Source organism: Myxine glutinosa, chromosome 10 (assembly GCF_964187855.1).
Source record: "Myxine glutinosa chromosome 10, kmMyxGlut1.1, whole genome shotgun sequence".
Lineage (NCBI taxonomy): Eukaryota > Metazoa > Chordata > Myxini > Myxiniformes > Myxinidae > Myxine > Myxine glutinosa.
The window spans coordinates 115332422-115356573 of NC_136270.1; the positions used below are offsets into that span (position 1 = coordinate 115332422).

At 44.5% G+C, this 24152-nt stretch overlaps 2 protein-coding genes across 4 annotated transcripts in view; one reads left to right on the forward strand and one right to left on the reverse strand.

Annotated features, from left to right (window-relative positions):
- Positions 1-24152, reverse strand: part of C1QTNF1 (C1q and TNF related 1) — a 133393-nt gene that overhangs the window by 103526 nt on the left and 5715 nt on the right. The gene's annotated exons all lie outside the window — the stretch shown is intronic.
- Positions 12103-24065, forward strand: LOC137433846 (G-protein coupled receptor 146). Of its 2 annotated transcripts, none has more exons than XM_068126238.2 (2): positions 12103-12308; positions 22262-24065. In XM_068126238.2, the coding sequence occupies exon 2, from the start codon at positions 22371-22373 to the stop codon at positions 23421-23423; it is 1053 nt and encodes a 350-aa protein (XP_067982339.2). In that variant the 5' UTR covers positions 12103-12308; positions 22262-22370; the 3' UTR covers positions 23424-24065. The 2 variants fall into 2 exon arrangements, with proteins under 2 accessions (XP_067982339.2, XP_078642145.1); XM_078786019.1 differs by having other exon boundaries at positions 12103-12303.

Below are 24152 nucleotides of genomic sequence, written 5' to 3' on the forward strand. Positions count from 1 at the left end.
AGGCATTCAAAGAGCGTGCGGAGGTGGCGTAGGTGCTCTTCGCGGGACGCGCTGGCGACGAGGATATCGTCCAGGTAGACGTAGACAAAATCCAAGTCGCGCAGGATGCTGTCCATCAGTTGCTGGAACGCCTGAGCCGCATTCTTCAGACCGAAGGGCATGCGCAGGAACTCGAAGAGTCCGAATGGCGTGATGACCGCCGTCTTCGGGACGTCCTCCGGCCTGACGGGGACCTGATGGTAGCCGCGTATGAGGTCCACCTTCGAGAAGAAGGACCTGCCCGCCAAACGGGCGGAAAAGTCCTGAATGTGGGGGACGGGGTAGCGGTCGGGAGTCGTGGCGTCATTGAGACGGCGATAGTCCCCGAACGGTCGCCATCCCCCGCCGGGCTTCGGCACGATATGCAGCGGCGACGCCCAAGCGCTCTCTGAGCGCCGAACGATGCCGAGTCGCTCCAGGGTAGCGAACTCCGCTTTTGCCACCGCCAGCTTCGTCGGCTCGAGGTGGCGTGCCCGGGCGTAGACCGGTGGCCCGACGGTGGGGATGTGATGGGCCACCCCGTGCTTGATGGCCCCCGCCGAGAAGGTGGGCCGCGTGAGGACCGGGAAGCCGGCGAGGAGGCGGGTGAATGCGTCCGCTGCCGGAAGCGTACAGACCAACGTGGCCGGAACCGAATCGTTCGGCAAGCCGCTTGGCAAGCCGCTCGTTGAGCTGGGCAACGCACACGCGAGCGAGCTGAACGTCTCGGCCTGGACAAGCCGCCTGCGCTTGACGTCGACCAGGAGCCCATTAGCGCACAGGAATTCCGCGCCAAGCAGTGCCATGGGCACGTCGGCGGTGACGAACGTCCATCGGAAAACCTGCCCTCCAAACCGCAGAGAGAGGCAGCGTTTTCCATACGTACGGATGGGCGTCCCGTTCGCGGCAAGCAGCGCGGGGCCCCCACCCGCGGCGTGCTTGTCTGATGTGCCGGCGGGAATGACACTCACCTGCGCTCCCGTGTCGCACAGGTAACGGTGCCCGGAGAAGGTGTCCGTTATGAACAGCAGGCTGCTCGAACGGCCGGCGCTCATCGCCACAATTGAGCGCCGGCCCGGGCATTTCCCGACCCGTTGAAGGAGCACGGCGGATGACACCGTCGAGCTTCGTGGCCGAACTTGGCGTGGAACCAGCACCAGGTGGTGGAGCTGGAGGAGCGCGGCTGGCTCCGCCAGGCCGGTGGAGTCGACGGGTTTCCCCGCGGTGGCGGTTTTCGCCGCGGCGGTGGGTGGGGCGTGGCGGCGTTCACGAGGTGCGTATCAGCATGCTGCTGAACCTCAGCGTGCTGTAGAAGATGATGCTGTGGAACATCAGCGTCGAAGGCCGTGACGGCCACGCCGACGCTCGCCCGCGTGTCCGAAGCGGCGAAGTACTTGTCCGCCTCGGCCGCCAATGCTCGGGGTTCCGTTAGCCCGGTCCCGGCCAACGCGAGGCGAACCTGCGCTGGAAGTTGGCGACGGAAAAGCGCCCGGAATAGCGAACCGGGGGCTTCGTCGCCCAACAGTGACAGCATATGGTCCATTCGGACCGACGGGCGCGTCTCACCGAGCTCGGGGAGATCCAGGAGGCGGTCGGCCCGTGCGTCGTCCATGAGGCTGAACGTGGCTAGGAGTAGCCGCTTGAGTGCCTCGTACTTGTGGCCGTCCGGTGGGTGGCGAAGGACGGACACAACTCGAGCGGCCGTGCCGGGCCCGAGGGAGGCGACGACGTGGCAGTAGCGCGTGTCATCGCCGGTGAGGTGCCGAAGCTGAAATTGGGCTTCGGCCTGGACGAACCAGACTTCGGCCTGAGCCTCCCAAAATTCCGGAAGTTTGACGAAGGCGGCCATGGCGATGGCGTCGCGTGTGGAAGGATTGCTCCGGCAGATCCAACGTCGAGGTCACCAGTAAAGCGCGGCGTTACGCGCGCTGCTTGTGAGCAAGGAGGAAGCGGACAAGCGGTAACATATAAACGTCTTTATTGTAAGACTACACTGTAACTCTGAACTCCTCCGGGCTGGTCGCCCGGTGTATATCATGAGGCCACGCCTACCCCTCGGGCGTGGCCACCGCCCACTTGGTGCGTGGAATGATGTCACCACGCCAGTGGGCTTTTGTGTCCGCCACATATATATATATATATATATATATATATATATATATATATATATATATATATATATATATATATATATATATATATATATATATATATATATATATATCCTCACTGGAAGCCCATGGTAAAAATAACACAATATGAAAATAAAAGAAAGCCTTTTATTCTTGCGCTGATTGAACATCCTACCTTGTTCCCTCAATGTATCCGCTCTCTTTGCCATTCAGCCATCTCAGCCGGAAATTCACCAATATCCCCGTCAAGCTCATCTTCACACCAATCTCCCTCAGTTCCGCCATTCTCCTTCTAACCACCCTCTTCACTCCTGCATTCCTACTGACCCAGCTGTTCTCTCAAGCCTGCAGGCTCTGTTGTTGTCTCTCTGTCAGTGCCACCACCTCCAGGCCTTAAAGATAGCCCGGCATTACGCACGACATCAGAACCTTCCCTTTCTATTTCCTTGAATTTTTTTTAATTTTCCCATTACTCCCTCCACCTACCTCCACACATACTCGCACCCACCTGAATCCTCCTCCACACCCCTTCCTCTGACTTACCATCTGTGGTCACTGTTCCACCCAGATACTCAGATACCCAGATCTCGACAAAATATGATCAATTGTCGTACACGTTTATTCACTCTGCCGATACAGGCCCGATTCACCTCAGCGCCATCCGAGCTGGGGCGTAGGGACACAATGCGGTCACGGTGTAGGGATACAACGGTGAATATTTGCACTTCATACATGACATCCTCCCCTTTAAGTCCAAAATTACCAAGAGCAATACGTGCTAGATTTCAAGAATTGACATTTCAAAAGCAACATTTCCAAAACATGTGAAAATATGTGTGCAAACGATTATGAGAATAATGAAAATACGTGAAAATAGAACATGTGTCACCGTGAAAAAAAAACATCTTCAAAGATTCAACCGGTCGGGTGCTTTTCTCTCACGCATTGAGCGTTGTGGTGTACCAGTGGATACAGAGTCCGAGGTGATTCCTTTGGGTCGTGGTGTACCAGTGGATACAGAGTCCGAGGTGATTCCTTTGGGTCGCGGTGTACCAGTGGATACAGAGTCCGAGGTGATTCCTTTGGTCTCCACGAAGGGTGTAGCGTTCGCAGAGGTTTTTGGGGCATCCGAGCCGGCTGGAGCGGCCACGACGATCTCTGGCAGTGGCGGGTCAAACTGTTATCCTGACTGTGACGATGCTGCAGGCTCTATCGACTCACAGTGATGGTAGGTTATGTGGTCCTGATGTCGACGAATTTCGCGGCCGTCCTGCAGGCGAATCATGCAGGACAGTGGACCTGGCTTCTCGATGATGTCCCCCGGTAGCCACGTCGCATCTGCACCAAAATTTAGGGCAAACACTGGATCTCCAATGTTGATACATCAATTGTTGGACGTCTTATCGTGCACCAACTTTTGATTAAGCTGGCTCTGATAAACATTTGTTGATATGTCTGGTTTGAGATTGTCAAGTGTCGATCTCACGTGTCGTTTCATCAATAACTCAGACGGAGCTGCACCGGTTGTTGATTGTGGCGTGATGCGGTATTTGAACAGGAGATGAGAAAGCTTTGTTTCCAGGGTTCCCTCCTGAAGTTTCTGCAATCCGGATTTGATGATTCCCACGGATCGTTCGGCCAAGCCATTTGAAGCCTGGTGATGTGGGCTGACAAACTTATGTTTGATGCCGTTCCGACGTGTGAACTCGGCAAACTCGGACCTGGAAAAACACGTACCGTTATCACTCACGATCATCCTGGGCAGACCATGAGTGGCGAAACAGCGTCTGAGTCTTTCGATGACAATGGCTGACGTAGTACCACGCGTCACATAGGCATCAATCCATTTTGTGTGCGCGTCCGTAATTATTAGAATCATGCTGCCATTAATAGGCCCGGCATAATCGAGATGTAGGCGATGCCACGATTCGCTGGGCCATTCCCAGGGATGCAGTGGTGCTTTCGCAGGTGTAATCCGGGTGCTCTGGCAGGGGTAACAATGTCGAACATGATGTTCTATATCAGCATCAAGATTCGGCCACCACACATAGTTTCTGGCGAGTGACTTCATCTTCACAATCCCGGGGTGACAGTCATGGATTTCATCCATGACCCTGGAACGCAGATTTTTCGGGATCACGACACGACATCCCCAGAGTAGGCAACCATTTTCCACGCTGAGTTCGTTTTCACGTGCTTTAAAAGCCGCAAAATATGGGTCACCCTCAGGTAGCAAATGCCATCCAAGCTGTACAGCCTGGACAGTTCTGGACAGAACGGGGTCTCGTCGAGTATGAGTGCGGATCTGGCCGGAATCGACAGCACAATCTTCCAGATGATCCATCAGTGCGATAATGGATCCTGGTGTAGGCGAATCATCAACGGATTCTGGAAGGGGTAACCGACTCATGGCATCTGCATTTGTGAGAGACGAACCGGGCTTATAACATATGGTATAGTCATAAGCAGCGAGAAACAGGGACCAGCGGATGATCCTGGGCGGTAGTGTGTCAGATGTCGCCTTAGTTGGACCAAACAGACTGATCAGCGGCTTGTGATCAGTGCGAATCGTGAAATGATGTCCAAGAAGGTACTGGCGAAATTTGCTGACGCCGAAAACGATTCCCAATCCTTCCTTGTCAAGTTGGGAATCGTTCTTCTCTGCCGGGGACAACGTTCTGGATGCAAATGCAACCGGTCTTTCCGTACCATCATGCATCACGTGTGATAATACACTCCCCACTCCATACCGACAGGCATCGCATGTCAGCACAAGATCCTTCTCTGGATCAAAATGAACGAGAACATTGGACGATTTGAGCAGATCCTTAGAGGTCTGGAATGCTGATTGTTCAGTAGACCCCCAGCTCCAGGAGGCTCCTTTCCTCAAAAGCCGATAAAGGGGGCCCAAAACGTCGGTCACATTCGGAATGTAACGACCATAGAACTGAAGCAAACCGAGGTATGACTTCAATTCGGTCACGTCTCGTGGAGCAGGAGCATCCTTGATAGCTCGGACTTTCTCATCTGTCGGGTGTAGACCCTCGGCATCAATCGTATGACCCAGGTACGTGACTGATGGCACCATAAACTTGCACTTGACTCGACGCAAACGTAGGCCGGAGTCCGAAATCTTCTTCAGAACTCTATCCAGGTTTTGTAGATGTTCCGCGTCTGTACGACCAGTAACCAGAATATCATCCTGGTAACAAACGACATTGCGTTCGGCGGCAAACAAACTGTCCATCACATGCTGATAAATTCCAGGTGCAGATTTCACTCCAAAACTGAGTCGGTGGTACCTGTACAACCCACGATGCATGTTGATGGTAAGATACTGCTTCGAATTCTCGTCCAAGCGGAGCTGTAGATAGGCGGATTTGAGATCGAGTTTCGTAAAAGTCTTGCCTCCCGTGAGACGAGTATAGAGGTCTTCAATCCTCGGGATTGGATATTTATCCAATGAAGAACACTTGTTCATGGTCATTTTATAATCTCCACATATGCGGATGGACTGGTCCGATTTTATGACTGGAACGATGGGCGCCGCCCATTCGGCATACTGGATTTGCTCGATGATCCCCAGATTTTCAAGATGATCCAGTTCCTTGTCAATCCGCTCCCGCAGGGCGAAAGGGACTGGGCGAGCTCTGCAAAATATAGGATTGGCATCCCGGTCAACAATGAGTTTAGCCGTATGTCCTTTCAAGGTTCCAAGCTCATCCTTGAAGACATCTGGGTACGTATCCAGCAGATTTTTGAGTGTGTATGCTGCGGTAGGAGAAACGTTGGCTGCCCGGAGTTGATGAATGCTTTTCCACTTCAGTCGAATTATGCTCAACCAGTTCCTGCCGAGTAAGGAAGGGCCCTTTCCAGGAATGACGATCAGGGGTAGGTGAAACTCACGGTTATCGTAGCCCACCATGACGTCACATGTACCGCAGGGAACAATCTTCTCACCTGTATAGGTGGAGAGACCATAGGTAGTAGGTTTCAGATGGGGTCGGTCAGCATCACTCCACAGGTTTGTGAAAACAGCATGGCTGATGAGCGAGACGGCCGCACCAGTGTCGACCTCCATTCGCAATTGTTGACGACAACAGTGGCAAGAAGAGGGTCCCGCCTATGGTGAGAATCAATATGAAGCAGGTCATACGATTCTGAGTTGTCGGAAACAGAGGTCACCTGGTTAAGCTCAGGTTCCTCCGAACCGATAAACTGATGAATCTTGTCAGCAGCTTTTCCTTTTCCCGATTTGCGAGTGATGCAAGCCTGAGCAATATGGCCAGTTTTCGAACAGAAATGGCAGGTGGCATCTTTGAACCGACACGTCTCCGGAGGGTGCTTTCCGTTGCACCGAAAACATTTGTTGTGTGTTTGAGACTGCAATGGCTTCTGACGAGGAGCCTTGTTCCAACGTTTTGGCTGAACATGATCCAACCGATTCACAGCAGGGCTGGTACCAGATGAGCGAGTGGCACCGATGCTTGTAGCGTTGCGTTCAGCACTTTCCATGGAAATGGTGGTGTCTCTGGCATTTTGGAACGTCAGTCTTCTCTCAGCAAGCAGGCATCTACGAGTGCGGTCATCGGACATGCCGACCACCAGCAAATCACGGAGCATGTCGTCAATCGTGTCCCCAAACTCACACAGATGTGACAGTTTTTTGAGGTGTGCAATGAAGTCTGCGATCGACTGACCTTGATGCTGTCTGCACATGTAAAAATTAAACCGACACAGGATGACTGAAGGAGATGGATTACAATGTTCCTTCAAAGCGGCCTTGAGCTCTGCATACGTGAGCTCCTCGATTATCCGAGGCCGAATCAGGTTTTTAACGAGAGTGAACGTCTCACCTCCGCAAACGGACAGGAAGACGGCCTTCATCCGGGCTTCGGTCGCGATGCTGTTCGCCTCGAAGTAAAAAGACAACCGCTCAAAATACGTGTCAAAATCCCCCGCATGAGGGTCGAATTCATCGATATGGCCGAAAGAAGTCATGGTCTAGATGTTTATCCTCGTCGCCATGTAAGGTATCTCGACAAACTACGATCAATTGTCGTACACGTTTATTCACTCTGCCGATACAGGCCCGATTCACCTCAGCGCCATCCGAGCTCTGGCGTAGGGATACAATGCGGTCACGGTGTAGGGATACAACGGTGAATATTTGCACTTCATACATGACAGATACTCAAACCTATTTCCTTGTCTGATCTCCTTCCCCTCTAACCTGATATTCATTTATTTTCTCTGCTGCCCAACCCACATCACCTCGGTCTTCTCTATGCTCATTTTAGCCCATGTTTCTCAAATGCCTCCTTCCACTCCCCCAGTACGTCCTGCATCTCCCACCCACTCCCTACCACAACAACCAGACTGTCCGCATACAATATGCTCCCCATACTACCCCTCATGTTCACCTTCCTGCTTGCCAGTTACATCACCATGATAAACATGAGTGGGCTGAGAGCGCTTACCTGCAACAAACCGATGTTCACATTGAACTCATGTGACAGGACTAACCAAAACTCTTCCCTTCGTTCCCTTGTACATCCTTTCCACCAACGTAACGGCTAACCTCTTCTTCTGGCACTCCCATCCATCTCAGTGTCGCCCTCACCATCTCTCTCGGGATGGTGTCTAGGCCTTTTTCAGGTCTGCAAATCTCAATGCCATTTAACCTTGCACCTCCCACCCCTTCTCTATCAGCTGTCTCAGCGTGAACATCCCATCTGTTGTTCCCTTACCCTTTCTGAATCACTGTTTCTTTTCTCCAATCTACTTCTCCACATTCTTCCTTATCCTCCCATCCAGAATGCTCTGCAGCACCTTAATTACATTGCTTAGGAGTGTAATACCCCTGTACTTCCCCAGATCTTGAGCATCCCCTTTCCTCTTCCATATTGGCACATTTATCCCTGTCCTCCAACTCTCCAGAACTGAACTCTCTCTCATACATACACTCAGTGTACAAAACATAAGGAACACCTTCCTAATATTGAGTTGCACCCCCTTTAGCCCTCAGAAGAGCCTCAATTCGCCAGAGCATGGACTCTACAGGGTCTCGGAAGGGTTCCATAGGGATGTTGGCCTAACCTGACTCCAATTCCTACCACAGTTGTGTCAAGTTGGCTGGTATTGGATTTCTATTCCGAATAGCTCCTTCCATCTCATCCCACAGATGCTCAAATGGATTGAGATCTGATGACTGGGCAGGCCACTGGAGAAATCTGAATTCACTGTCATGTTCGTGGAACCATTCCTAGACAATCCTAGCCTTGTGGCATGGGGAATCAACCTGCTGAAGAAATCCATTCGCAGATGGATACACTGCTGCCATGAAGGGATGCACCTGATTGGCAATGATGTTTAGATATCCTGTGTCATTCAAACATTGCTCCGCTTTTATCATGGGGCCCAATATGTGCCATGAAAACACACCACCACCACCAGCCTACAATGTTGACACATGACATGATGGATGCATGTACTCATGTGTTTTGTTCCATACCCTAGTCCTCCCATCATCCTTATTTTGCAATCCTCCAGTGTCCAGTGTTTTCATTACTTAGCCCACTGCAACTGCAGGTTCTTGTTTTTTGCTGAAAAAGTGGAACTCTGTATGGTCGTCGGCTGCTATACCCCATTCGTGTTAACGTACGACGAGTTCTGCATTCTTTTATGGGTCTTTTGGCACCAATGTTGTACTGGTCAGTTGACTAACTGTAGCCCGTCTGTTTCTCTGCACAATTTGTGTCAGCCTACTTTGGCCTCCATCAATTTTTGATGATTTTCGACCACTGGCCTGCCATTGGGTGGATGTCCTTTGGGTGGTGGACCATTCTTAATACACACAAGAAACTGTTGAGCGTGAAAATCCCAGCAGCGTTGCAGTTCTTGACACACTCGATCCAGTGTGCCTGGCACCTACTACCATACCCTATTCAAAGGCATTTCAATCTTTTATCTTGCTCAATCACCCGCTGAATGGCACACATACACAATCCATGTCTCCATCGTCTCAAGGCTGAAAAATCCTTCTTTAACCTGTCTCCTTCCCTTCAGCTACACTGATTGACATGGATTTAACAGGTGCAATCAATAAGGGATCATAGCTTTCACCTGGATTCACCTGATCAGTCTATTCCATGGAAAGAGCAGGTTTTCCTAATGTTTTGTACACGAAGTGTATTTTTCAACAACCTCTTCAGCCCACCTGCCTCCGACTTCTCCTGCTGCAATGATCATTTCTGTACACATCTCATCAATACCTGACACTCTTCCCTAATTCAATGTAGGATAGGTTAGGTTCGATGCGGCCATCTTACCTGCTGCCACCGCATGGTCCTGCCACCATGCCCAAGACCATGTACTTAATGATTATAAATGTTCCAGGTGTGGATTAACTTGAAGCAACTTTTTACCGAATTTATTGTCTCCGAAGAGCATTTTTGTATTTCAGGGGGTGCGGGGTCTTTCTGTCTCACCCTGAAACACAGAAACGTTCCTCGGAGAGAAAAAAAATTCAGAAAAATTTGCTTCAAAATAATCCAAACCTACGGGAAAATTGTAATTTTTTTCAATTTTTTCAATCATACCAAAATTGGTATGTGGGAGGTGTATAAGGCAACAGACTTGCTTTGATCATTCCCCAAAAAACGTTTTCTTTGTTTTGCCTGTTGCTGTTGATAAATATGCCGTGCTGTATTTGCCGTTAAGAAATATGAAGATTTCGGAGTTCCACAATACTCTATACAGTGCATTTATATTTAATAGATTAATGCTGTCTGTCTGTCGCCCCCCCTGCCCCCCCCCCTGCCCTCCCCTGCCACCCCCTGCCACCCCTTCCCCAAAACACGGAAATGCTGCTCGGTCCTCGGAGACAATAAATTACGTCAAAGTTGTTTCAAATTAATTTCAATCAATGGCAAATTTATCTTACTATAATTCACCAAATGTCCGTCTGTCCATTTGAAGGTACCGCAAAAACGGCTGAACCGATCGCAACGATATTTTGGGTGGGTATTCCTGGGACCCCTTGGAGTAAAATAGGCTCTATTGTTTTTCCAATTTTTTTCCCAATTTTCCAAGTTTTTCAATTTTCCAGTTTTTTCAAACACGATGGAATAATATTTACCGATATGAACAGTGATGTGGCTTTTGTTGAAATTCTATGTACCAGGAGAGAGTAGATGGACTCGTGATGAACTCTTCCTATATAGACCTGCGGCTCCGAAGTAACATGGCAGCGTGTGCAAAGCGACTGAGAAACAGGTGTAGCGGCCGCTTCCGTGTTACAGATTCGGCGCGCACTCTTCACACATAAACGTGTGACTGAGAAAGACGTGTAGCGGCCGCTTCCGTTTTGCAGAATTCAATCTTTTTTCAAAATGGGCGCCATGTACTGTATAGATTTTGATGATTTGCATGTGATATGATTCAACGGATGTTCATATGAATCGTTTAAAATAAAAAAAGCCTTCAATTTCTGATATCTTGCCTTTTCATTCGGGCTTCCCAATTGAAACCCCGCCCATATGACGGGTACCGTTGCTAGTAGTTATTAAGAAAAGGTTGTTTCAAATTAATCCAAACCTACGGGAAATTGTTATTTTTTTCTATTTTTTCAATCATACCAAAATTGGAATGTGGGCGGTGTATAAGGCAACAGATTGTTGCTTTGATCATTCCCCCAAAAATGTTTCCTTTGTTTTGTCTGTTTCTATTGAGAAATATGCCGTGCTGTATTTGCTGTTAAGAAATATGAAGATTTCGGAGTTTCACAATACTCTATACAGTGCATTTATATTTAATAGATTAATGCTGTCTGTCGGTCCCCCCCCCCCCCCCCCGTCGTCCCCTGCCGTCCCCTGTCACCCCCTGCCGTCCCTGCCACCCCCTGCCGTCCCCTGCCACCCCTTCCCCAAAACACGGAAATGCTGCTCGGTCCTCGGAGACAATAAAGTACGTCAAAGTTGTTTCAAATTAATTTCAACCAATGGCAAATTTATAATTATTAAGAAAAGGTTGCTACAAATTAATCCAAATCTACGGGAAATTGTAATTTTTTCAATCGGACCAAAATTTGAAACTGGGCAGAGGAAAAGGCAACAGATTGTTGCTTAGATAGCTCATTATTTTTTTTTTTCATTAGCTTTTGCTATTGCTGTTGAGAAAAATGCTGATTTTGGAATTCCACAATATTCCATACAGTATATTTAATAGGCTGATGCTGTCTGTCTGATCCTCCCTCATCGCTTCCCCTCCCCCAATCCCCGGAAATACTCCTCAGAGACAATAAATATGTAAACGTTGCTCCAAATTAATCCACAGTGATGGAAAATTTATATTTATTACGTAAAAATTACTCCAAATTCATCCAAACCTGCGTGAGTTAAATTATAATACTACCTCAATATAGCTCTTTCAACCAGCGCAAGCACAAAAGTTTTCCTTATGCTTTTATTTTCTATCATGTGATTTTTTACCACATGATTCCAGCTCGTTAATAAACAAAGCAGATTTTATGACAAACTGTCATCCTGGTATTCAGGTCAAATTAAAAAATTGTTCAGCTTGGATTACGCAAACCATTGCCGAAAGACCACCTTTTCTCAAAGGCATTGTACTGGACAGGTCAGAATGTACCAAATTAGATAAATACAATAATAGTGAAAACAAACAGTCCTCGGACTTTGATTCTCATTGTATATTTCATGCTTGTATGTGAGATCACCAACTTACTGATCATCTTTTATTTATTAAAAGTCGTGTGGCCAATCATTTTAAAACGACATTTGCATCGTACTCAGCCAATTGTTTGTTTATGGAAGGTTTTCCTGGTATTGTAATATGTCCTCACTTTTTTTCTTGGTTTCTCAACCTCCCAGCCGGCCAGTAAGCAGGGGAAGTTGTGAAATATTGCATTACCATGACTGTCTTATCTCCAGCTTGGCAGACTTGAACCACAGACAAACTCAGTGGGTCGTAAGATAACCAACCGTTCGTGTCAGACTTCAAAACTCTGCAATATCAGTGTGCGGACACTTTCAAACCAAGCAAGAGCATTTAGAGGAGGGTTTTCTGCAGACACGATATCACTTTGGACATCTACCAACTCCGAGCGCCATAGAAGTGGACTTGGGAACGAGTAAGGTACGTTTTCGGACTTTATTTAATGATTCGTGTCGGGCTATGCAGTATGCATTCTACATCATAACTGAGAAACGTAACAGATTCAAAACCTTATAACTTACAAACCCGTGTATATCCAACTACACACATATCGTGATCATTTTGCTTCATTCCCCAAAGCAAAGAGACAATAAAAGACCACAATTGTTAACGATGATAGGCCGCCCGCAAAGCATAGCCTGGTACCAGTGAGTGGAGAGAAGACCTCGCTGTCTCTCCAGTAACAACTCACAAAGAAAACAATTGAGCAATTATCCAGGTACAGATTAATTATCTAGATAAGTGGTTAAAAGTTGATCCATGTCGTCGGAGAGAGAGATGTAGATGGAGTCGTCACTGTTAGGAGGATGGTACAACACACAGCCAAGCATGAGGTGGGAGCGGAGGTGAAGCTGCAAAAGTACTCCTGTGGTTTGGGAGGTGTAAGAGCAGTGCATAGTGAGTGAGAATGGAGTTCTTCATGTACAGTGAAACTGTGCTGCCAGGACAAGGCTCAGGTCAAGAGGAGACAGTAGCCAGGGAGAGACTATGGAGCCAGGGATGTCCTGTGGGGGGAAGGATTCTGTTAAACAGATGATGTCCTGTTTATTTGGCAGCAGCATCAATTGGGAATTGGAATTGGTCTGTCTGTTTGGGGCAGAGGGCTCGGATTTTTTGGATCCACACAGTTAGAGACAGGGGATGTGTAGCTGCTGGCAGGGTGCAGGAATGTGGAAAGGAGCAAGGAGAGGGTGTGGAGCTGGGGCAAATCTGGGATGATGCAGGACTGGGACAAAGCTGGGAGAGTGTGGGTTTGGAGAAAAGCCTGGGGGTGGGTGAGGGGGCTGGGGATAAGCCGGGAGGGGAGCTGTAGGTGCAAGATCACAGTGGATGACCTATTCATGTTGGAGTGATGAGTTTTCGGAAATAAACCTTCTGAAAATGAAAAGGAAGATATTTTGCTGAAGAAGAAGAAGAATGAATGAATGGATTGTTTCTAACAGAGTAATAAGGAGAGTAAAGCATTTTAAAATATACTTTTAAAACGTTTAAAAAAAATGTTACTAAAACTTTTCAAGAGACTTTTTATTCAGTGAAGATTCAGTTTGAGTATATTCAATAGGGGAAGGGATAGCGAAGTAAGGAGTAACTGTAGTTTGGTTTGAGATCGAGTTGTTTATTTTTCTTGTGCTGTTGTTGGTGGTTTTTATTTGGGAGAGTGGGGAGTGAGGTTGGAGTGAAGGAGAGTTTTTTGTTGTTTGTAAAAAAAAATTGTAGCAAGGAGGGGGAAAGGATTAAGATGAGGGATCACAAGTGACAATATAGAACCTGGGATAAAATGAGCAAAAACGAAGCACGTGCGATCAAAAACGGAGGCAGAAGCAACAACCCGACGAGCTCAGCCCTTCAGTAGTTGACCGGATTTTACCAGGGACACGAACTTGACCATTCAACACAACAAGATAGAGTTTGGCACTGAAAATTGGACAAAAACAACAACCATTGCAACACAGGAATGAGAATAAAACAGTGAAACACAATGTTCTTAGTCTGGGAAACTTGGCTTTGTTGAGCTGGAGGGAGGAACTGCCAATCTGACGTCAATTTCCCAACAAACCCCAAACCAGAAGTCAATTGAAACCAGTTCAATTTGAATCCATTTTTGAACACAGGCAATTGTATTTTATTCTTCATCAATGCATTGACGAATCATGAAGATCAGGAAATTGAATTCATCCCCCCCCTCACCCCCCTACTTATTATAATTGTGATTAACTGATAAAAACCAAAAGATGCATTAACCAATCTCAGCATCACTACCACTTACTTGACCATTTCCCACAAAACGAAATAGATACTTGACCATTTCCCACAATACGAAATAGATACTTGACCATTTCCCACAATACGAAATAGATACTTGACCATTTCCCACAATAGGAAATAAATACTTGACCATTTCCCACAATACGAAATAGATACTTGACCATTTCCCACAATACGAAATAGATACTTGACCATTGCCCACAATACGAAATAGATACTTGACCATTTCCCACAATAGGAAATAAATACTTGACCATTTCCCACAATACGAAATAGATACTTGACCATTTCCCACAATACGAAATAGATACTTGACCATTTCCCACAATACGAAATAGATACTTGACCATTTCCCACAATACGAAATAGATACTTGACCATTTCCCACAAAACGAAATAGATACTTGACCATTTCCCACAATACGAAATAGATACTTGACCATTTCCCACAATACGAAATAGATACTTGACCATTTCCCACAATATGATATGGATACTTGACCATTTCCCACAATACGAAATAGATACTTGACCATTTCCCACAATACGAAATAGATACTTGACCATTTCCCACAATACGAAATAGATACTTGACCATTTCCCACAAAACGAAATAGATACTTGACCATTTCCCACAATACGAAATAGATACTTCACCATTTCCCACAATACGAAATAGATACTTGACCATTTCCCACAAAACGAAATAGATACTTGACCATTTCCCACAATACGAAATAGATACTTGACCATTTCCCACAATACGAAATAGATACTTGACCATTTCCCACAATACGAAATAGATACTTGACCATTTCCCACAATACGAAATAGATACTTGACCATTTCCCACAATAGGAAATAAATACTTGACCATTTCCCACAATACGAAATAGATACTTGACCATTTCCCACAATACGAAATAGATACTTGACCATTGCCCACAATACGAAATAGATACTTGACCATTTCCCACAATAGGAAATAAATACTTGACCATTTCCCACAATACGAAATAGATACTTGACCATTTCCCACAATACGAAATAGATACTTGACCATTTCCCACAATACGAAATAGATACTTGACCATTTCCCACAATACGAAATAGATACTTGACCATTTCCCACAAAACGAAATAGATACTTGACCATTTCCCACAATACGAAATAGATACTTGACCATTTCCCACAATACGAAATAGATACTTGACCATTTCCCACAATATGATATGGATACTTGACCATTTCCCACAATACGAAATAGATACTTGACCATTTCCCACAATACGAAATAGATACTTGACCATTTCCCACAATACGAAATAGATACTTGACCATTTCCCACAAAACGAAATAGATACTTGACCATTTCCCACAATACGAAATAGATACTTGACCATTTCCCACAATACGAAATAGATACTTGACCATTTCCCACAAAACGAAATAGATACTTGACCATTTCCCACAATACGAAAAAGATACTTGACCATTTCCCACAATACGAAATAGATACTTGACCATTTCCCACAATACGAAATAGATACTTGACCATTTCCCACAATACGAAATAGATACTTGACCATTTCCCACAATAGGAAATAAATACTTGACCATTTCCCACAATACGAAATAGATACTTGACCATTTCCCACAATACGAAATAGATACTTGACCATTGCCCACAATACGAAATAGATACTTGACCATTTCCCACAATAGGAAATAAATACTTGACCATTTCCCACAATACGAAATAGATACTTGACCATTTCCCACAATACGAAATAGATACTTGACCATTTCCCACAATACGAAATAGATACTTGACCATTTCCCACAATACGAAATAGATACTTGACCATTTCCCACAAAACGAAATAGATACTTGACCATTTCCCACAATACGAAATAGATACTTGACCATTTCCCACAATACGAAATAGATACTTGACCATTTCCCACAATATGATATGGATACTTGACCATTTCCCACAATACGAAATAGATACTTGACCATTTCCCACAATACGAAATAGATACTTGACCATTGCCCACAATACGAAATAGATACTTGACCATTTCCCACAATAGGAAATAAATACTTGACCATTTCCCACAATACGAAATAGATACTTGACCATTTCCCACAATACGAAATAGATACTTGACCATTTCCCACAATACGAAATAGATACTTGACCATTTCCCACAAAACGAAATAGATACTTGACCATTTCCCACAATACGAAATAGATACTTGACCATTTCCCACAATACGAAATAGATACTTGACCATTTCCCACAATACGAAATAGATACTTGACCATTTCCCACAAAACGAAATAGATACTTGACCATTTCCCACAATACGAAATAGATACTTGACCATTTCCCACAATACGAAATAGATACTTGACCATTTCCCACAATACGAAATAGATACTTGACCATTTCCCACAATACGAAATAGATACTTGACCATTTCCCACAAAACGAAATAGATACTTGACCATTTCCCACAATACGAAATAGATACTTCACCATTTCCCACAATACGAAATAGATACTTGACCATTTCCCACAAAACGAAATAGATACTTGACCATTTCCCACAATACGAAAAAGATACTTGACCATTTCCCACAATACGAAATAGATACTTGACCATTTCCCACAATACGAAATAGATACTTGACCATTTCCCACAATACGAAATAGATACTTGACCATTTCCCACAATACGAAATAGATACTTGACCATTTCCCACAATACGAAATAGATACTTGACCATTTCCCACAATATGAAATAGATACTTGACCATTTCCCACAATACGAAATAGATACTTGACCATTTCCCACAATACGAAATAGATACTTGACCATTTCCCACAATACGAAATAGATACTTGACCATTTCCCACAATACGAAATAGATACTTGACCATTTCCCACAATACGAAATAGATACTTGACCATTTCCCACAATACGAAATAGATACTTGACCATTTCCCACAATACGAAATAGATACTTGACCATTTCCCACAATACGAAATAGATACTTGACCATTTCCCACAATACGAAATAGATACTTGACCATTTCCCACAATACAAAATAGATACTTGACCATTTCCCACAATACAAAATAGATACTTGACCATTTCCCACAATACGAAATAGATACTTGACCATTTCCCACAATACGAAATAGATACTTGACCATTTCCCACAATACGAAATAGATACTTGACCATTTCCCACAATACGAAATAGATACTTGACCATTTCCCACAATACGAAATAGATACTTGACCATTTCCCACAATACGAAACAGATACTTGACCATTTCCCACAAAAAAGCACAAGGAAAGTAAATGGGGTAATGAATTGCAGATTAAATCAAATGAATCCTCATTAGTAGTTTCAGGCATTTCCTGCTATTAACTATTTATATGTTGACATAATTGTGTTACTTGCAAAAGCATGTATGCAATGTCTAGGGACTGGAGGTCACAAAAAAATATAATAAAAACCACAAATATAGACGAAAACACCATTTTTCTTCTGAAAATATAACGAGGGCAAAATTTATGCATTTCGATTGAATTTTTTTTTTCAACCTTACCGTATATTTACATCACTTACAGTCACATTTTTGTGCCCCACCCTGAATATAATGGTCAATGAGGCTTTCTCCATATATCCATCGCTCCCAACACCTAATTCCATCCTTCAGGTGGATGTAATTACCATAGAAGTAAATACTCCCCATGGCACTGAAAACATTTTACTTTGAGGATGTAGCAAATGGATGTGATGATCAATTTGATACCTTTGAGCTTTCTCTTCCGAGCATCTGATAATTCAGGGTGGTTTATTATCTCTTAGTCTTGGTAACAACTTTCAGCATCCTGGCAGTAAAGGTTTTAGCAATACTGTACCAAAAGATAGACGAAAGTTTGAAATGTATGTTTAAGGGGACTTCTCTCAAAGTAAAGCAAGAACGACACTCTTCGACGTCACGACGTCACGACGTAAACCGATATGCCTTCGCCCACGTTATTACATCATTATACATACTTATACCAAGTTTGATTTAAATCCATTCAGCTGTTCTCAAGTTATCACATTTTTACCTGTCATGACCTCTGATCTTTGACCTATTGATGCCATAATCCCATCAGTTCATCTTTGCGTCATATATGCTCATACCAAATTTGTTCAAAATCTCATCACTGGTTTACAAGTTGGTGCAGCAACACACCTTTTACTTAACATGACCTCTGACCTTTGACCTCTTGACTCCAAAATCGAATCAGTTCATGCTTACATCATTATACATACTTGTTACAAGTTTGATTTAAATCCCTTCAGCTGTTCTCAAGTTATCACATTTTTACCTGGCGTCTTACATTTGACCTTGACCTCTTGACCACAAAATCTAAGTTTATGTTTACATCGTTACACATACCTGTACCAGGTTTGAATTTGATCCCTTTAGCCATTCTTCAGTTATAGACCCATTACAGACTTTGACCTTTGACTTCTTGGCCCCAAAATCAAATTCGTTCATCTTTGCGTCATAATACATACTTATACCAACTTTGGTCAGAATCTCATCACTGGTTCACAAGTTATCGCAGTAACCGAATTTTTACCTAACATGACCTCTGACCTTTGAACTCATGACCCCAAAATCTAATCAGTTCATCCTTGCGTCATTACACATGCCTGCACCAAGTTTGACTAAGATCCGTTCAGCTGATCTCAAGTTATAGCGGTAACGAACACCTATCACGGACGGACGGATTGATGGATGGCCGGACAGACAACCTGTAAACATAATGCCTCCGGCGACTCCATCGGTGGAGGCATAACAATGAGGTTTCATCAGGGTCCATTTCCTGAGTATAGTTGACCGATCGAGTTTCGGAATCCTTTCCAGGCTAGATTTTAGAGGGCATGAACTTTCTAATTGTTCCTGTCTTGCTTTTTATTTCTTTCGAAGGCTTTTATCGCCGGACAAGAATTGCTAAATTCGCAAAATTTTGGCATAAAACGGGCTTGGGTTTCTTTTTTTAATACAAAGTCTAAGGCTCGTAATGGAGCTGCCACTCACATACACAAGGATGTACTGATGAGACAAACACTTAACATAGCCACTGAGCTTGGGGGAATAACCGGAACCGCTTTTCTCACCGCACTCAGCAGGGTATCACTTCCGGAGGAATTTTCTCCTCCCCATGGATGCCGACCGATGGCGATTGTCCAAGTTTTATCCTCTTTAATGCTAAAGTGTCAAGCAAGGAAGCAGCACGTACCATTTTTTAAGTATTTGGTATGACACGGCCGGGTTTGAATCACCGACCTCCCAGACTCGGAGCGGACGGTCCAACTATTACACAACCGAGTCTGGTTTAGAGGGGAAGGCGGAGGTGTGGACGTGTGGTCCAGGGGCTGAGGATGGTGGTTATTACCCTGTGCTCGCGAAGCGCAAAAGCCGGGTTAGGCATTCGGGTGCGTCCGTACGTGTGGCGTGTGTGTCTGCATGTTTATGCCTCCGCCGACAAAGTCGCCGGAAGCATTATGTTCCCAGGTTGTCTGTCCAGCTGTCCGTCGTCCGTGAAAGGTTTTCGTTACCGCGATAACTAGGGAACGGCTAAAGGGAGATCATAGTCAAACTTGGTGCAACTATTATAATGATGTAAAGATGAACTGATTATATTTTGGGGTCATGATGTCAAAGGCCAAAGGTCAGAGGTCATGTTAGGTAAAAATACTGTTACCGCGATAAATTGTGAACCAGTGATGGGATTCTGACCACATTTGGTACACTTATGTAGAATGATGTAAAGATGAACCGATTACATTTTGGCCTCAAGAGGTCAAAAGTTAAAGTCTGTAATAGTTCTATAACTTGAGAACGGCTGAAGTGATCAATTCAAACTTGGTACAGGTATGTGTAATGATGTAAAGATTAAGCGATTCGATTTTGGGGTCATATGTCAAAGGTCAAAGGTCAAAGTCTGTAATAGGTCTATAACGTGAGAACGGATGAAGTGATCTAATTCAAACTTGGTACAGGAATGTATAATGATGTAAACATTAACTGATTATATTTTGGGTTCAAGAGGTCAAAGGTTAAAGGTCAAAGTCTATACTAGGTCTATAACTTGAGAATGGCTAAACTAAAGGGCTCCAATTCAAACTTGGTACAGATATAGTGATGTAACGATTAACTGATAAGATTTTGGGGGCCCCGAGGTCAAAGGCCAAAGGTCAGAGGTCATTTCAGGTAAAAATGTGACAACTTGTGAACAGCTGAAGGGATTTAAATTACAACTTGGTGCAGGTATGTATAATGATGTAAACATGAGCTGATTAAATTTTGGGGTCAATAGGTCAAAGGTCAGAGGTCATGTCAGGTAAAAATGTGCTAACTTGGGCACAGCTGAATGGATTTATATCAAACTTGATAAAAACCACCGTTTAGAGGCCATTTTTCCCCGCAAAGCGGGGGTTGGCCTTTTCGGGGACCGTGGTTGTTGTTGTTTTTTTGTCCCCTTTTTGAAGCAATGTTTTACGGCCGGATGCCCTTCCTGACGCCAACCCTTTTTGCCGCCTTCAACGACAAACAGGGAATTACCAGTGAACTGGTACTCAATTAGCCGACCTCGGAAGGATGACAGGCTGAGTCAACCCCCCTGGCGTTAATTCGGCGATCGACCGAGATTCGAACCCAGGATCCTTGGATCCTAAGCCGGCACCCTAGCCGCCAGCCCAACACCAGGGATAAACTTGAGATTCAAGTACTATCAAACTTGATACAAGTATTATAATGATCTAATAATGTGGGCAGAGGCATATCATTCGATGTCGTGACGTCGAAGAGTGCGGTTCTAGTTAAAATTCATTTTCTCAGCAACCGTTGGTCCGATTGACATAAAACTTTACCACATGAGCGCTAAAGCCTGTAGAATTTTTCAATTCATACTTATGACGTCATAGGTCATGTGGTATGAACGCCATCTTGGAAAAACGTTTCACCTCTATATCTCCCAAACTGCTCAATGAAAAAGTTGAAACAAGGCTCATTGTCAAGTACTCCCCATGGGGAATAAGATATGTTGATGATGATGTCATCGGTGCGTTCATTACAACGTCATAATTCGACGAGTACAACGCCTGATCTGATCAGTATGAAAAAAAAATTCCTCTGCAACTGGTAGCCCGATGGACACAAAATTTGTCCCATAAGAGCGGTGACTCCTAGATATTTTAAAATAATTAACACGTCATAGGTCACGTGGCACAGGCAACATCTTGGAAAAATCGAAAAAAGTTTCACCTCTATATCTCCGAAACCGCTCCATGGAAAAAGTAAAATCAAGGCTCATTGTAAAGAACTCCCTAATGGGAATAAGAAATGTTAATGATGCCATCAGTACATTAATTAGGACATCATAATTCGACAAGTACAACGCTTGATTCGATCAGTATGAATTTTTTTTCTCTGCAATTCTTGGTCCGATTGACACGAAATTTTCACCATAGGAGCACCTCTCCTTGTAGAATATTTTAGTGATAATGATGACGGCATAGGTCACGTGGTACAGGCGCCTTCTTTGAAAAAAATCACACCTCTATATCTCTGAAACTGCTCCATGGAAAAAATTGAAACATGGCTCACTGTAAAGAAATCCACATGGTGAATACGTATTAACGATGACGCTATTGGTGCCGTAATTATGACGTCATATTTGGACAGAGACAATGCTTAGTCTGATCAGTTTGAAATTTATTGCGCATGATCTATGCAACAATTATATTAGAGAATATAAATTTATGATGCCATCGCTCAAGTGGTCTGGCAGACATATTGGATGAAAATAACGTTCAAAAACAGAAGACTTGGCTCGCACCAAGTTGACTGCGCAGGGTTAGTATTCAATGAATACCATCTAGTTGGATAAATAATTTCAAGTATACAGAATTCCGTACGCATGTCTGTCTGCTTGTATTTATTTAGAGCTTGATTTTTTTTCTTTAGGATGTGCAATTAACTTTTGTCTGTTTTTATTTTATTCAATCCAATAGGTGTTCCTGATGTCAAAAACAAAAGACTGGAAACTCTATCCTCTCTCGATAACACCTGAATTTCCATCAAAGTCTAATCAAGAAGTCTTGAGTGAAAAAGTTCCCTAGCATGTGGCACTGTGGTGAGTTGGTTTCAGCAGGTTTGCCTCAAAGAACTTGCACGGACTCCGACTTCAGTCTTTTGCAAGGTCTCAGGGGAACATGTGGAGCCACAAGTGATGAGATTTTTTTGACAATCACGTTCGCCTTTGTTCTTACGCTTCTCATGCCATTTGGTCTCATGCTCAACATTTACATCATCGTTGTAAATTTTGTTCGGAATGGAATGCTACAAACAATTGACTCCTACTCCATGAGCTTGTGTTTTGCCAATTGTCTCATTATATTGGTGGCATTTATTTACATGCTGGGGATAACGGACTCATTGTCGGGTCATTCAGCATTGGCCATGCACCTGCCCACCACTCCGAACTACAGCTGTGCCACTGCTTATGCCACCTATCACACGGCCTCACTCGCAGCATCGTACTCGCTGTGCCTGATGTGTTTTGACTTTTATATTGAGGCTTCGCTGCCGATAGAATCCAGGCCCATTCTTGTTGGAAGACAACATACGCCACACATATGTGCCTTCATCTGGGGAGGCTCCCTTCTAGCTAGTTTTCCAGCAATCCTCATTTTTGGCTGCTGGAATCATCTCAATTGCTCCACTCTCCGCGTAAAACAGCTAAACGATGTAATGATCTTCATCACCGCCTACCTCGTACCACTGGTCGGTGTGACGATCTCCCTTTACTACATCAGTCAAAGTCGTCGTGGGCCATTAATGAGCTTCATTGGTCGGCCATCATTATCGGTTTTCTGTCTCCTGTTGGCTACAGCTGGCAGCCATTTTGTTTTCTGGATGCCTCACTACGCACTAAGTATGGTTCATTTGAATCACCCTTGGCCAGACCCGCGGACAAGTAGACTGCTGCGAGCGGTTACGCTCTCGCTTGGTCTCTTCACTGCGATTGTGACACCAACTACCTACTGCTACTTCCGCAAAGACTTCTGGCTGCAAGGCAAGCTGGCATGCAATGCAATTTGCAACTGCTTGGGGAAGCTATGCCGACCATGGCAGCGACAGCATACGCCCGTGCCTCAGGAAGAGGTGATGTGACCACCAGTCCTGCTGAAGTGCAGAAATATCAGATGCAAATGGTTGGCCATGACACTGCCTCAACCTGCAACGTTCACCTATTTTTAACGGTACTAGGTAACACTGCCAAATAATTGGTTGAAGCACAACAAGATGTGAAAATAAAAGCTGTAATAACTCCATTGTATATTTTTGTGATTGCTTCTTACCTTAATATGCTTTCCAATAACTAAAGGTATATGATTGGTAATTGGAGACTAATGCTAAAATTATTTGGCACTTTAAGATCCAGTAGGCCCATGCTGTATACTTCTGATGCTCTTTGCAGATAATAGTTTGTGTAAATTTCCTGTAGATTTATAGAGGGAAATGTTTGGGTGGAGGGAGGTGCCCAAGCAGGGTGTTGTGAGGTCATGAAGAATAGGTCGCACAGCATCGCCATCTTTGATTGAGACAGTCGGTGGACAATTTTGAGCTTCTACATCGTACGATGAAGCTCTCGGGTTTTGCTTTGGGACATCATTCCTCTGTTGAAACCAGGTGCTGCTGTTGTAAATCATTACTATGCATGAAAGTGTGCTTACCTGTACCGCTTTTTAGACCTTTGAACACACGTGTACCACTTTAACAACAATGAGTAAATGCACTATGCCTAATGAGAAATGTTTTGGTGTTTTTTTTTTTTTTTTAATGTCATCACTCTTTTTTATACTTAGGTTAAGGCTCGTAATAGAGCTCACACACACACAC

Bases quoted from the DNA above. Each gene is read 5' to 3' on its own strand.
- LOC137433846 (XM_068126238.2), top strand. From the start codon at position 22,371: ATGTGGCACTGTGGTGAGTTGGTTTCAGCAGGTTTGCCTCAAAGAACT.